The sequence below is a fragment of the Nelumbo nucifera genome, chromosome 1, assembly GCF_055504915.1.
Source record: "Nelumbo nucifera cultivar China Antique chromosome 1, China Antique-T2T, whole genome shotgun sequence".
Lineage (NCBI taxonomy): Eukaryota > Viridiplantae > Streptophyta > Magnoliopsida > Proteales > Nelumbonaceae > Nelumbo > Nelumbo nucifera.
This window is the reverse complement of record NC_142649.1, coordinates 211,383,164-211,399,334: the sequence shown is the minus strand read 5'-3', so window position 1 is coordinate 211,399,334 and position 16,171 is coordinate 211,383,164. Positions and strand designations below refer to the sequence as shown.

General features: G+C 39.9%; 1 protein-coding gene across 2 annotated transcripts in view; it reads right to left on the bottom strand.

Annotated features, from left to right (window-relative positions):
- Nucleotides 1–7,265, bottom strand: part of LOC104588827 (ER membrane protein complex subunit 8/9 homolog) — a 33,894-nt gene extending 26,629 nt beyond the window's left edge. The window contains exons 1-3 of one of the 2 annotated variants that reach the window (XM_088896087.1): nt 6,933–7,265; nt 6,685–6,831; nt 6,503–6,561 (exon numbers count right to left, since the gene is read on the bottom strand). In XM_088896087.1, coding sequence (XP_088752213.1) covers nt 6,503–6,561; nt 6,685–6,831; nt 6,933–7,046 — 320 coding nt within the window. In that variant the 5' untranslated portion in view covers nt 7,047–7,265. The remainder of the gene's footprint in view (nt 1–6,502; nt 6,562–6,684; nt 6,832–6,932) is intronic. The other variant, XM_088896088.1, reaches the window with a different exon arrangement.
- Nucleotides 7,266–16,171: the final 8,906 nt, after the last annotated feature.

Genomic DNA, 16,171 nt, shown 5'->3' with positions numbered 1-16,171 from the left:
CTCAGATCGGGCTATTTCCAGGTCAGGATGTCTTCTGCGGATGTAGAGAAGACAGCCTTTAGGACGCATCATGGCCACTTCGAGTTCCTAGTTATGCCATTCGGCCTCTGCAACGCCCCTTCCACATTCCAGGCTCTGATGAATGAAGTCTTCCACTCTCAACTCCGAAAGTATGTACTAGTCTTCTTCGACGACATCTTGGTCTATAGCAAGTCGTGGGTGGAACATATACAACACCTAAGGATCGTGCTCGAGCTCCTTAAGCAACACCGACTCTTCCTTAAAAGATCCAAGTGCTCCTTTGGGGAACACCAAGTCCTTTACCTTGGACATGTAATCAGTGGACAAGGTGTATCGGTAGACAGCTCCAAGGTGCAGGCCATTAAGGACTGGCCCCGGCCACAGTCCGCCAAGGCCCTCCGCGGGTTCCTAGGGCTAACAGGGTATTACCAAAAGTTCGTCCAGAACTACGGCCTGCTAGCAGCCCCGCTTACCAACCTGCTCAGGAAAAACGCATTCCACTGGGATAGCACAGCCGAGACAGCCTTCGTAGGCCTAAGGGAAGCCCTCTCCTTCACGCCAGTCCTCCAGCTACCGAACTTCGACCTTGAGTTCACAGTCGAGTGTGACGCTTCTGGCACGGGCATAGGAGCCATCCTTCAACAGCAAGGGCACCCGATAGCCTTTTTCAGTCGCAAGCTAGCTGACCGCCATCTCAAACTACCCGCCTATGAACGCGAGCTCATTGGCCTGGCCAAGGCAGTACAACACTGGAGGCCGTACTTGTGGGGTAGACCCTTCGTCGTCAAGACAGACCACTATAGCCTCAAGTACTTGCTGGAACAACGGCTGACCACCTCTCCACAGCAACATTGGGTCAGCAAACTTTTGGGGTTTGACTTCCGAGTGGACTACAAGGCAGGATCCCTGAACGGCGCAGCAGATGCCTTATCCCGACGAGAGGAAGACAGTATGGTCCTCCATGCAATCTCCCAACCAAGAGCCACCCTGCTAGAAGACATCCGGAACGCACTGCCGCAGTCTTCCGAATGGAACGACCTAGTCCAACAAATACAGTCAGGGTCTGCTAACCCAAACTGGGCCTTCCACGATGGGCTGATATTTTACAAAAAGAGGATATACCTACTAGCCGATTGCCCCCTCATCCCCTCCATCATCGCCAGCATACACCAATCGACTCACGAGGGCATTCAGAAAACGTTGCATCGCATTCACACTGACTTCCACTGGCAAGCCATGAGGGCCTCGGTACGGGACTTTATCCAGAACTGTGCGGTGTGCCAACAACAAAAATGGGAGAATCTGCACCCCGCAGGCCTGCTCCAACCCCTCTCCCTCCCAACACAGATATGGGCCGATATTGCCATAAATTTCATCGAAGGGCTGCCCAAGGTCGGAGGGAAGTTAGTACTGTTCGTGGTAGTAGACCGGTTCTCCAAATATGCTCACTTCCTCCCGTTATCCCATCCCTATACCGCAGTCTCGGTCGCCCATACGTTCTTCACCCACATTTTCTGCTTACATGGACTCCCCGAGTCCATCGTCAGTGACCGGGACCCAATCTTCACAAGCACATTCTGGAAGGAGCTCTTTAGATTACAAGGCACGGCCCTCTCCTTCTCCTCAGCCTACCATCCACAGTCAGACGGCCAAACAGAGGTGGTGAACCGGACAATTGAGATGTACCTACGCTGCTTTGTGGGAGACCAGCCACGGCACTGGGTGGAGTACCTCCCATGGGCTGAATACTGCTACAATACATCTTATCACTCCTCCCTTGGAATGACCCCCTTCAGAGTGGTGTATGGTCGAGACCCTCCGCGCCTTCTGTCCTACGAACCGGGCTCAACGCGGCTGGAAGAAGTGGACCGCAGCCTGCAAGCTCGCGACGCCCTCCTGGCCGAGGTCTCCTTGTGCTTACAGCAAGCACAGACGCGTATGAAAAATGCCTATGATCAGCAGCACCGCGAAGTCACCTTCGAACCAGGGCAGTACGTTTGGCTGAAACTCCGACCATACAGGCAGCTGTCCCTCAGGCGCCGGGGGCCCCCTAAGCTGGCCCCCAAATTCTACGGGCCTTTCAAGGTTTTAAGGAAGATAGGAAAGGTAGCTTATCAACTCGAGCTTCCGGAGCACAGCAGGATCCACGACGTCTTCCATGTATCCCTCTTAAAGCTTTACGTGGGCACTCCGCCCGACCATGTACCTCCCCTACCCCCTTTGCAGGACGGCAGACCTATCCTCCAGCCCCGCGCCCTCGTCGGGTCCCGTGTCCAGCAAGGCACCCTCGAGGTTTTGGTCGAATGGGAGGACCTTCCCCCAGCAGAGGCAACTTGGATCCCCTGGACCGACCTCCACAACGCTTATCCAAACCTCGAGCTTGAGGACAAGCTCGTAGTCCAGGAGGGGAGTGATGTTATGAGCACCCACACCACGCGGCAGCAGTTGAGGCAGCAACACGCGCACGGTAGGCACCGCGCAGCGGCGGCACCATGAGCCACGCACGGCACCGCGCGCGCGCACCGCACAGCAGCGGCACCGCGCGCACACGCCGCGCAGCAGCGGTACCATGAGCCGCGCACGGCACCGTGCGCACGCACCGCGCGCACACACCGCGCAGCAGCGGCACCTTGAGCCGCGCACGGCACCGCGCGGCAGCGGCACCACGCACAACACCGCGCACACCACGCGGCGGCAGCACCATGAGCGCGCACACGCAGCAGCAGCAGAGCGGGGCCCACACGACAGCTCATAGGGTGGGCCCACCCTTATCCAAAAACGTCAAGGGAACGCATGTTTCCCTCATCCCTTATCCCATTCGTCCTTATCTTATCCCCTTTTCTTAGAAGGATTTTTAGTACCATTAAAAGCAAGTAGTTTAATTAGGAGTAGGAGTTTGAGTCCGTTAGGACTAGTCTAGCCGAATCCAACAAGGAAACCTCCTCTTGTAATCTCCTATTTAAGGAGATGCTATTACTGAATGAAGTATCGAATTTTGCAATCAAGAAAGGAAGTAAGGAGAGTTCGGTGATCTCTTGGACAAATCACCCCCCACGACAGTCAAAATAGGGCCTGTACGCAAGGCCAAGGGCAAGGAAAGGTCCGAGGCTCTGACGGCGGAACGACCCGTGACACGATCCTACGCTCGGGCCCATAACAGCTAACCACCAACTAACACTAACATGACTGAAACAAATAATTGCACATACTGTCCTACGAACAAAGTGGGGACCACAGCTATGGGGCCCACATCAGTGTTCTCTACACTCCCCCTCAAGTTGGGAATAGATTTTTATCATTCTCAACTTGGATAGGTCTACCTTTAACTTCTTCCTTGGTACAGCCTTGGTTAGGATATCTGCGAGCTGCATATTGGATGTGATATACGGGAAACACACTTCTTGTGATGAGACCTTCTCTCGGACAAAATGTCGATCAACTTCGATATGCTTAGTTCTGTCATGCTGCACTGGATTGTGAGCTATATTAATAGTTGCCTGATTATCACAATACAGCATCAAGGGCTTCTCAAAATCAATACCCAACTCTTCAAGTAGTGATCTCAGCCATAGAATTTCAACCACTCCGTTAGCCATTGACCTGTATTCAGCTTCGACACTAGAGCGAGAAACAACACTTTGTTTCTTACTCCTCCAAGAGACAAGGTTACCTCCCACAAGGGCACAATATCCAGAGGTAGACCTCTTGTCATCAGCACTCCCAGCCTAATCAGCATCTGTATAGATTCATGTGATTATCGTTCTTGAATAGTATACCCCTACCCGGGCATCTCTTCAAGTATGCTAATATTCTCTCTGCCGCAAGAAGATGAGTAGTTCTAGGGGAATGCATGTACTGGCTGACAATACTAACTGCATAACTGATATCTGGCCGAGTGAGACAGAGATATAGGAGCTTTCCAACCAACCGTTGGAACATAACTTTGTCTTCAAGAGGCTCCCCTCGCCCTCTGCACTGATCTTGTGATTCTGTTCAATGGGTGTATCAGCAGGCTTGACACCTAACTTTCCAGTTTCCGCCAACAGATCTAGAACATATAAAGATCTCTTGTTTAGATCTAGCAACCTCAATACCCAAAAGGTACCGTAGTGCACTAAGATCTTTCACCTCAAACTCTTGATGAATGAGCTGTTTGAGGGACTCGATCTCACTACTATTATTTCCTGTCACTACAATATCATCCACATATACAGCAAGCAGGGTCAAAGAGGAGTCCACCTTTTTAATGAACATTGTATGATCTGACTGGGCCTGTACATAACTAAATTTTCCAAGGGCTAGTCTGAATCTATCAAACCAAGCTCTAGGTGACTGCTTTAATCCATACAATGCCTTATTCAATCGGCAAAGCTTCTTACCTGTCTCTGTATCATAGAATCCAGGAGGCAACTGCATGCAGACCTTTTCTTGTAAGTCTCCATTCAGAAAAGCATTTTTAACATCTATCTGGAACAAGGGCCAAGAATAACTTGCTGGAAGGAATAATAGAACTCGGATGGTGGTCATGTTGGTTACCGGGGCAAAGGTCTCCAAGTAGTCTATACCATAAGTTTGGGTGAACCCCTTTGCAACCAGTCGGGCTTTGTACCTTTCAATGGAGCCATCAGCATTATGCTTCACAGTAAATATCCATCTAACATCCAACTGGCTTCTTTCCTTTGGGTAGGTCAACTAGCTCCCAAGTGTTATTTTTCAACAGGGCATCCATTTCAACTTGCATTGCATCTTTTCACTCTAGAACTGATAAGGCTTCTTGCACTGTTCTGGGAATAGGGACATTGGCAATGGAAGTGAAATAGGACCTGTAAGAGGGAGATAGGCGATCATAGGATAAAAACTAGGAAATGCAGTGAGCTGTAGATGTGGTGCAATGTCATTTCCCTTTACGGATGGCAATAAGGAGGTCAAGGTCATCTGCAGGAGAGGAAGTGGCAAGAGTGGAAGGTGTCTCAGTGGGCCCTGGGACTGTAATACCTGAATCTGGAGCCGTAGAAGGAACTGAAGCTGGCCTGGACTGCCGATGACCGGGATCAACCTGCCTGCATCGCCTGTGATAGACTTTCAACTCCTGATCCCTTTGACCACCCTCACCATTATAGCCATCACCATTACAACCTTCATCACCCAATGGAATAGGTAAAGGAACATCCTCAGATGTGTTAACCCCACTCTCACTGCGCTCCCCCTGAGGAAAAAGACCCAAATCCCCACTCTCACTGCTCTCCTCCTGAGGAGAAACCCTAGGATAATAGGGTGTCTCTTCAAAGAAGGTGACATCCATGGAGACAAACTTCCTCCCGGAAACAGGATCATAGCAGCAATAACCCTTTTGAGTTTGTGCATAACCGAGGAAAATGCATTTGGAGGCCTTAGGGTCAAACTTGGAATGATGGGGCCCGATAAGCTGAACGAAGCAACTACAACCAAAGGTTTCAAGAAGAACAGTAAACAACTCCTCGTCTGGGTATAGAAGTGTAAAAGGGGGTTTCATATCAAGGACCCGGGAAGGAACCCGATTAATGAGATATACTACCGTGAGGATAGCATCACCCCAGAAGCGAATAGGTACATTGGAGGAAACATAATGCTTCTAGCCACCTCCAAGATGTGCCTATTCTTCCTTTCAGCAACCCCATTCTGCTGTGGTGTATGAGGACAAGTGCTCTGGTGAATAATTCCATGATTAAGGAGGTAAGAAGTTAATGGCTTAGCAAAGTATTTCTTTGCATTGTCGGATCTGAGAATTTTGATTTTGGCCCATAAAAAGTCCCTCTGGATTTTCTCAATTTTCAAAGCCACTTCTTTGGGAACTGTTGAAAGGGATAGGTAGTATGTTGGTAGACTATCAATTTGACTAATGAAAATGCCTCCTCCTTCAAGATACTATGATGACTCCATACTTCCCACCTTCATTGTTATACTTCAATAAGAACCATTGATTCAACAAAGCATGGCCATTATCATCATCATCATTAGTCTTATCCCAACTACATGGGTTCAACAACATGAATCTTGTTTCGCCATCCCAACTATAAGATTATAACTGACTCTGCCTTGGCAAGTAAAGCATTATTATGACTTAAAGTAAGATTCATTCAAAAGGAATAGAAACTTAAGCACAAATTGGGGTAAGTATAAAAGATCATCATAAGTCAATAATTATTAAAGTTGATTACTTGATTGTATAAATGCCTTTACAAGGTGAAGGCAACAATTTTCCCATGCAAATGCTATCTAGAAAGGACCTTCAACTCCATATAACATGCGTATTAAGTTACACAGAAACTTCATAAAATGCTGCCTGAAGCCAACTTTGTAGAATATGAAACAAAAACATCAGAAGTAGTTGATCTCTAAGTAATTAAAAAAGTAGGTGCACAGTGCAGTCTATATGTTTGCTAGAAAACAAGGGCACCAGAAGTGGGAAAAGAAAGAGAAAAAATAAATAAATAAAACTAACTTGCACAACAGGATTCCGATCTCCCCCCTTGGTACTGTCTCAAGTTTTTTGTTATCCAACTGCAAAAATGAAAATAAAAATCAACAAGGAACAAACTGGCAACTACTAATCAAACCCAAGTAGATCAAAATTCCCAAAACCAACGCAGAAGCACTGAGGCAGAAATGCACAGTGGGACCTACCAAAAGTATGGCAGCCTGGGGAAAGTAGCGACAAATGTGATCGGAGATCTTCTTGGCTGCGTTTCCCAGCTCGAGATCATCGTATCTCTCGTTCGCGTGATAATAGCCCACAACACTCAACCCTTGCTCACCAAAATGCTCCTCTATCTGATAATCAAGCAAGCACATCGATTAACTTACTGAATCATAAACCCTAGATGGAGAACTAGAGAAAGGAGAGACAAGTGAGTAGAGAACAGTCATCTGACCTGAAGTAGAGCGACTTCGAGAGCTGGAAGAAGACCGATATGAGTGAGAGAGAGAAACTGAATCGGAAATTTCAACGAGGCCATCGTTAATGAAACGACCGAGGAGAACGCCATTAACGGCGGAGGTCTTGTGCTTTAGGGCATGTAGCACGAGCTTGATGTAAGCGCTCTGTCCGATCTCATACCTCAATTCATTATCCATCCTTCACTTTGAAGTTTCAAATCGCAGCTGAGAAGCTACTTGACTCTCAAGAATTATATGAAATGGAAGTGAGAAGTTGGATGCTATGAAGGGGTACATTATCGGAAACCGGCCATGTCCGATGACTCCGATCAACTGTAACTGCTTCAACCGTTCACCGGTTTCGATCCGGGTATCCGGGTAGGTACCAACTAGGGCCGGGTTGGATCGGGTTAAGATTTACCCGATCCTGATCAGGTCGGTTACGTGGGTTAGAAACCTTGAAAATAAGTGAATTAATGACAAAGTGAGGCGTTACTGTGAGGTAATTGTCTCAATTACTATTTGGGTAAGTTGCTGAAACCTCTCCCGAAGTTTTCACCATTGTTGAAACCTCTCTTAATTTTGGTAATTGTAATCACTTTCCCTAAATTTTTTTACACATTTACAAGTAGACCTCTTTGTTAAAATTTAAGAGGCATAAAAATGTCCAAACTACTCATACAATTAATCAATTACTATTAAGGTTGGTTTCTATGATAAAAACAATACAAACTTTGTGAACAACAAATAAAAATAGAGTATTTAAAGTTGTATTTTTACCTTCGAGCCCCTTGTTCGAGTCTGAAGTTTAAATGCTTTTAAAACTATAATAATTATTTTTAGAAGTGTATTGGAGTTGGTGAACTTTTCTTGGTTTTGAAGTTTGAATGTAAAGAATTATGTTCTGAAATTTGAATTTTGAGTTCTAAAAAATGACAATTGATCATTTTAACCTTTAATTAATGATTATGTAATAACCTAACAATAAAATAATAATAATAATTTCTAACTATTATTTCATTAATAATTATATAATTAGTATTAACTATTTAAATGATAATTTTTAAAACTACTTCATTATAAACATTTTATTTTTTATTTTATTATTTCTTGTATTATTATTATTGTTGTTGTTGAAGTGAGAATTATTGCTACTGTACATACATTAAGTCTGGAATAAAATGAGAATCAAAAGCTCTTAACATCTCTTAAAGTGATTAAGTGATAAGAGATAAGAGGTATTAAGAGTAAACGAACATACCTAGTTGGGTAATGACTATGGATTAGATACAAAGGTGAAGGAGATGGATCAAAACCATGAAGAACCTATTAATGAAACATTTGGTGATAAGAGGGGTTCTAGCAAATCCACTATTGATGTGCTATTGTGGAGGACAATGAAGGATCCAACAGCCACAAGATGATGCACAAAATGGTTGTGAGATCAAGATCCTTGAAAGTTTAAAAGAGAAAATATGGAAACCTTAGAGGGCTACACTCATTGGTGAACTGGTTAGCTTCCAATTTTTTTAGAAGAAAATCTACCAAGTTTGGATGCTCATTTATTTAGAAACACAAAAAAAATGCGACATTCTAATTTTTCTTGAAAAGGGTTGTTTATCATAGTGTTTTCGAACCATCGTTGACTTAGGTGGTCGGATCGTTCAGTCCAGGAATTGTCTAGGCAAATGGTTCTATTTCACTAGCGGTGGATTTGAGCCAAGTCAAGCCGAATATTTGAGTATTCGAGCTTAGCTCGGTAGAAAAATAAAAAATACCATGATCGAGTTCGGGCTCAAACTCGATTCGAATTGGATATGTAAGATCAAATTCGGCTCAAATGAAAAATTCATATGTTCGAGCTCAATTCATCTCGAGCTTGACAATGAACCGAACTTATTCGAGCTCGAATTCAAGCTTTCTAGTGAACCTACTTTCAAATTTCAAAGAGATTTCTCATGGTACCTCCACATATGAATGGGAATAGTTTATCTTTAAGGGTAAAAAGTAAATAAATAAATTACAAAATATCATTTAAAGAAACAAAAGACATAAGGTTAAATTAAAACAAAGCAAGTAAGGTTACCATAATGAAATAGCATGGAAACCCCAAATCTTATTTTTTTCATCCATTACTACATAAAATCTAAAATTTTAGAAAAAAATGTTTGATAATTGATCTAGGAAATAAATTTGATAACACTTAAAGAAAATATGCTTGATATATCCATGGACACACTTATCATCCCTTGTGATTGTCAATGATAAGATAGCATCCATAGTAATCCCACCTTGTGACTGTCATAGACCTCATTATATGAGGTAAAAAAAATCTTGTCCATCTGTTGTAAACTTGCTCAATGTAAACACCCCATTTTTGTGCTATTTAGTCTTTTTACAACACTTTGAGCCTCAAGCATACTTCAACTAACCTCTTATCGACTCATGAGCATTTTTGAAATTTTACAAAAGTTGGGGCCTCAAGGATCCAAGACCATAGGTATGTAGAGCCCAAAAATATGAATCCAATGACATTTATGTCAAATCCAATCGTCCAATCAAAGTTATTTTGATATTGAACCTCATTTTATGTCAAATCAGAAATCCAAAACCATAGATATATAGATCCCAAAAATCCAAATTCGATGACACCAAGATCACCCAAACCCGACACCGTTTACCCCTTCATCTTAAGACCTAAAGCTAGAACAAATTCTGATTGTCCGGTTGGAGTCATTTTGATCATGAACTTCATTTCATGTCAAATTAGAAATCCAAAACCATAGGTATGCACAACCCTAAAATCTAAATCCAACAATACCAAGATCACCCAAATCCGACACCGTTTACCCCTTCATCTTAACACTCAAAGGTGGAACTGATTTCGATCGTCCGGTCGAAGTCATTTTGATCCTGAACCTCATTTCGCGTCAAATCAAAAATCCAAAACCATATACATAAAGCCCAAAAATCCAAATCCAATAACACCAAGATCACCTAAATCCGACACCATTTACCCCTTCATCTCAAGACCCCAACTGATTATGATCATCCGAACGAGATCATTTTTTATCCTGAACCATATGCCACATGAAATAAAAAAAAAATCCAACATTGTAGATGCCAATATCTTGAAATTCCGAGTCCAACGGTACCAACCAATTCCGACACCGTTAACCCCTCCATCTTGAGACCCGAAGCTAGACTCAATCTAGGCCCTCCATTTGGAATCCTCTTTACTACAACTTCGAACCTAGGGATCCTTATGACCAGATCTTTCTCCCAGCCTCTAGAACCATCTTAAATTTTAAAATTTGACTAGCTAAGGAGCCTCCAATCAATTGAGCCAATCACCTAAACTTGGAATTTCAATTTAGGTAAATTGATGAAATTTTCCACTTATTATCTTGATTGACCGGGAGGATCTCTCCCAAAGCTATTTTGATAGCCCATTCCTTCAATCAATCTCCCTCTAAAAAAGCTTTAAACCTTAACCATTGATCTCTCATAATTTTCCAATGTCATCCCTCCATTCCCTTCTAGAATCCTTCCCAAAAATCTATGAATACCCCCCTTACACACAAGAGCATACATTCTAGCCTAGAAACATGCTAACCTTGGGGGAAATCCATGCAAAAACCTTCACATAGCCATTATCCACATCCAATAACCTTTCCCAACCATCTCTCACGTCCCTAGAGTCCCTATATCAGTATTACAGTCCAAGAAGCCCCCAGATCATACATCCAAGAGATGAAACATGAAGCATTTTTAAAACGACAATGGTGCAACAGAATTACAGTCATATAGCAGCAATCCTACATCATTTGGTCTACATAGCAAATATTTTTAACCTCCCAAATGATTGGGAATTCATCTTCAATCCAAGGGGTTTCTCAAGGAGCCTGAGTTTCTCAAGAGGTATTTTGTAGAGGCGACAATCAAAGTTCAAATTACAGATTAAGCAATCTAAGTTCCAAAAGGTATGTTCACGTCCCTATACTTTTTAAGTGGCTATATATCCTTTATTAATTTTAGGACTGTCTTCTTTCATAATCGAAGTATTTTTTTATCCTTTAATTACGTACTTTTTTTCCTTGTTTTCTATTATTAGCATGTCTCCCCTTAATTCATTATTTTCAAAGCCTCCATTTCTTTTCTCCATTTTAAGTATTCTAAGTAGAATTGGCCTACCAACCATCCGAAAGATAAAATATTGTTTTCAATAGACATATGATTAGCATTACCTTTTTTTTAATTTTTTTTACTTAGTAATCGATCCGTCTTGTCTTACTACATTGCCTTTTTTTCGCTTCATCTATTTATGCTTAAGTTCATATGTTTAGTTAGAATTTTTAGAATTGATAATGCAATAGTTAATAGGGTTACATTTCATACTTGTTTTAGTTTTTCCTCAACTTTTTTTTTTAATTATTTTTCCTAATGCTCAGTTTGGAAGGAGTACAAATACATACAAAATAATATAAAATGTTAGGTTTTGTACTCTACAAATTTGTATTTATACTCCTTCCAAACTGAGCCTAAAGAGCAAATTTAAATTCATGCATTAATTCATAGGTTTGCATTGAAGTGATAGGAAGAGCTGCATTTCACACTTCATATTTCAAGCTCAGCCCATTAGTATTAGAAGTAATGAATAGTTGCTAGCATTAACCGGGTCAGACCATCCTCTTGGGTTATTCCAATTATTTCTCTTAGTTTTTTTTTTATTTTTTATTTTTATTTTTTTTTACTTCACATTACAATCTTTATGCTCTTGTCATTAACTTCTTATCTAGGAAAGCATTTAACATCCAAATAAAAGAATTTTAGATGTCGTATGTTCCTTTTAGCCATCTTGCATATTGCAATTGAATGCTTTAGTCGGACCCACTACTCTAGAATTTAGCATCTCATTTCTAGGATATTGATCAATTCATAATGACACTCATCTAGTCAAACATCACTAACATTCACATTCTTAGGTAAATTATTTCTTTTTAATTGATCATGCATTAAATTAGTTTTTCACTCTCCTTTCTTCTTAGCTGGTCATGCATTTCAAAAGTTCATATTTATCATTCAAATCTTACACATCTCGGTTCTTGCATTTAGTTTGTATCATTTTCACGTAAATACACATTCAGTCGCAACCCCTTTTCATGTCAACATACCATTTAGCATTTGCTTTTTTAGATTCTTCAATTATTGGTAAGTAGCTTTTTTAATCAATTCATATATAGATAATTTTTGTTTTGTTTTGCTTCTTTAGTTAATTGCTTAGCCATTTTCCATTGTCATTGCTTCTTTTTCCTTAGTTTAATTTCTAGTGTTGATTGTTAAATTGCAACTTTAATTGTTATTTTATTAATCAAGCATGGATAGCCTAAAAAAAAAAAAAGCATTCCTTGGAACGTTGGTGAAGTAGAGGCCGATTTAACTGGGCGCATGTAGGGTGCTTAACACCTTTCTGCATTGTACCTTGGCCCTTATACCCTAAGAACATTTATTCCACTTGAGCCAATGAGTCACCAATAAAACAAATTTTTTTCTTGAAAAATCTCGGATTTTCCTAAATTCTCAATTCCCTAAAATTTAGGTGGCAACTCCAACTCCACTCATATTCCGTCCTCCCTCTGAGTCAGGTAGCCACACTCATTAAATCAAAATCATCATTAGGGAGGCTTCAAAATCCTATGTAAATTAATTTGAATATTAAACTTGATTCAATTTTGGTGAAAGAAGGAGAAAATGGTGGAGGTTGATAGAGAGAGAGAGAGAGAGAGAGCGAATGTGTTGACATCAAAGTGGTGGGGCAAGAATGGTTCTGAGGCCCCTTGAAATTGCTGGGAAGCACCTATTTATAGGTTTTGGGTGTACGTGTTTCTTAAGTTTGTTCTTTTTCCATTTTACCCTTTCATTCTAGAATATTCCTTTTGCACATTTAAATCACGTGGTTAAATGTCTTTTTGGAATCGTATTGTTAATTGTCATTCTCTTGTTTACCCTTTTGTCATTTAAATCACATGTTTATTTATTCCATTATTGAATAGACTTAGCTGTATTTATTTCTAAAATGCTCATTTATTATACATATTATTATTAAAAAATTCTCTCTTGGTTTCTAGAATATTCATCATTTAGTTATTAATGTTGTTGTTGTGCTGGAATATTCAATATTTTAGTAAAATGAATCGACTTGACCCGGGTTTGGGTTGGTCAGATTGTGTACCACCTCTTACACCTAGAACTTTTAAAAACAACTTATATGTGCCTTGTTAACTTGCCTCACATAGCATAAATAGGACCCCTGCCATTGCACCATATAGAACCATTAACAACTCACTCCAAAGTTTTTCATAATACCAAATTTGCCCCTAATTCAAAATGTTGGGATCATCTTCTTCATCTGAAACCATTTTTCTCTAGATCTTATTTCGTACCTAGTTTCCTAAATTGCTTCTGCAATGGAGGTTCAAAAATTATAAGTTCATTTTTTATTTTGGAAATTATCTCAGATACCATTGACTTAGATTCCACAAACCCTCTTGAATCTTCTAAAGCTATACAATGATTGAAAGCTGAAATATTAGAAATAAGTAAAAGTGATGGCAATCCAACCTTGTACTTCATCAAAACTAGTCATCCTTCTTAGTTTATCTTCTTTCTTCGTTAAACACTAGATTTAGCTTTATGGGGTTAATGCTTTTTTCATAGGGTTCCTTGATTTGGGTATGGATAGCTTGTCCTTGTTTGAGGTGTTTGAGGTCATACATGGATTTCAAAATGGTGCAGTTATTAGGAGAAATATATGCTCTTAACACATATGCATAAACAAAAAATGGAAGTTTAGGTGGATGGGTGTAGGACTAGCTATCAATGGACCTTAACCAATTGAGTTGATTATAAGAATTCTGGTTCCATGATTTTGTCCCGATTAATAATTGGTTTGGTTCTTGTTCTTACCTATCCCAAACTGATTCAAACCAAGAACTACTTATTTTATTAAATATATAATATTTTGGGTAAATTACAAATGAGCACCCTGTACTTTGGGGGTAGTGATAGATAGGTACCCTGAACTTTCAATTGCAATACTTGAGTACCTTGAACTCTCAAAAATAGACACTTAGTTTCATTCGTTAGTATTCCATCAGTTAAACATTACATAATGTCAAAAATACCCTTCTCATGTATTTTTTAGGTCATTCTCAAGTAACCAAACGTCTCCCCACAATGACGTTCTCACATGGACAACAGATAATATATTCAAAATTTTTGATGATGACATTCTCTGGTGATGATTTTACTCCGGAGAATGATCTCAAAAATACATGAGAAGGGTAGTTTTGACATTATGTAATGTTTAACTAACGGAATACTATAGGATGGACCCGAGTGTCTATTTTTGAAAGTTTAGGGTACTTATCTATCACTACCTCCAAAGTACAAGGTGCTTATCTGTAATTTATCTTAATATTTTCATAGTTTTCTTATAGTTTTTATCATGTTTTATGTTTAAAATGGTAAGTTTGATAAATAATAAATAAGATAGTACTAGTTAAAAATGTTTAATTTATTAACATATAAATAATTTAGTATTTTTTTTATCATTTTTATTAAGGTTGTATTATCAAAATTTAAAATATAAGTTCTTATGCAAAAAAACAAATATACTTTTGCAGTATAATTGGATCCAAGCACGAGACCCAATAGACCCGACTATTAGCTAAGACAGTTCTGGGTCTTTGATTTTGCTTGATTAATAATCAGTTTGGGACTAGTTCTACTTAGACTTCGGCACAAACCTAGCCCGTTGATAGCTCTAGTAAATGGGTGTGACGGAAGGCTCTAACGAGAGAGTTGTAGATGAAAACATGGGGTCTAGGGATTTGACTGGCTTGAAGGAGCATTGAGTGTAAGAGACGAAGAGATCGGTGAGCATTGATGAAATGGAAGGCAATTATGGTGTCAAAATGAAGTTAGTGAAGTAAAAAATATCAATGGTGTTTACAACATTGAAGGAAAGAATGGAGGAAGAAGAAGAAGAAGAAGAAAGAGCATATCATGAAAAATTCATGAATAATTAATGATACTTTTGTTTTTTACATTTATCGGTTAGACTTAACATTTGGAAGGTGAATATGGTACATATAATTACCTTTTAAAAAGTATAGGATACATTTAACTAGTTTCCAATATACATAGTGTATATATATAAGTAATCATCCCTAAATAATTTTAAAAATAATACTTAAGGGTGTCAATGGACCGGTCAATTTGGACAGATTGGATGGACCAAAAAGACAGTGGATTGGACCAATTCAATCCAAAATATTTATTAGATTGGACTAGACCTGGTCCGTCCATAATAAATATATATTGGATTTGGTTGGATTAAGCCAATATCCGGTCTATTGATATAAGATAAGAATATAGGTGTCAATAGACTGGGTTTGAGTTGAAACCAATCTAAATTAAAATGAATTTAAACAAATTGAATGGTCCAAATATTGAATTGGACTGATCCAAAATGGTCTAAATTATTCATTGGATTGGATTGGACATGGTCCATTTGTAATGGACTCACATTGTACTGGATCAGATTGGACTAAATACAGTCCAATCGAACCCCTAATAATACTTTACAAGCTTATTCTGCATATATTTCTACCAAGCATGTTAAGGGTTGTGTTTTCTGTTTGCCGTGGAAATTCATTTGCACTATTATAAATCCAGTGGAGTGCAAATGTGCAATTGAGAATAGTGCAAATTCTGATTCATCCTTGTTTTGTATTTTACCTTACTTTGTTTCAGATTATTCTTTATTTCACTTGGAATACAAACAACCAAAGCAAAGTAAAACCTTTTCAAAAGCCGATATCATGCAAGTGGCAACCAATCAAGACGGTTTTAATGAGAATTGACAGGAGGGTTTTATTGGTCAAAGCCTTTATCGTTGTCTTTCCAGCATTACAGATTTCCCCTTTTCAATAAAGCCAAAACAAAGTAAAAACTGAAACAAAAGTAAATCAGAATTTGCTCTCATTTCATTTGCACTCACATGATTTGTGCCAGTGTAAATGAAATTGCAGTACAAACAAACCAAGCCTATAGCATAATCGGCTCAGTTACAATTAGTGACCATTCCATCATTAGATGAAAATGCAAGGGTGTCTAGGTAAATTCACTGCAGACCGCACAAGCAAACGCCACTTTCTGCACTCTCTGTCTA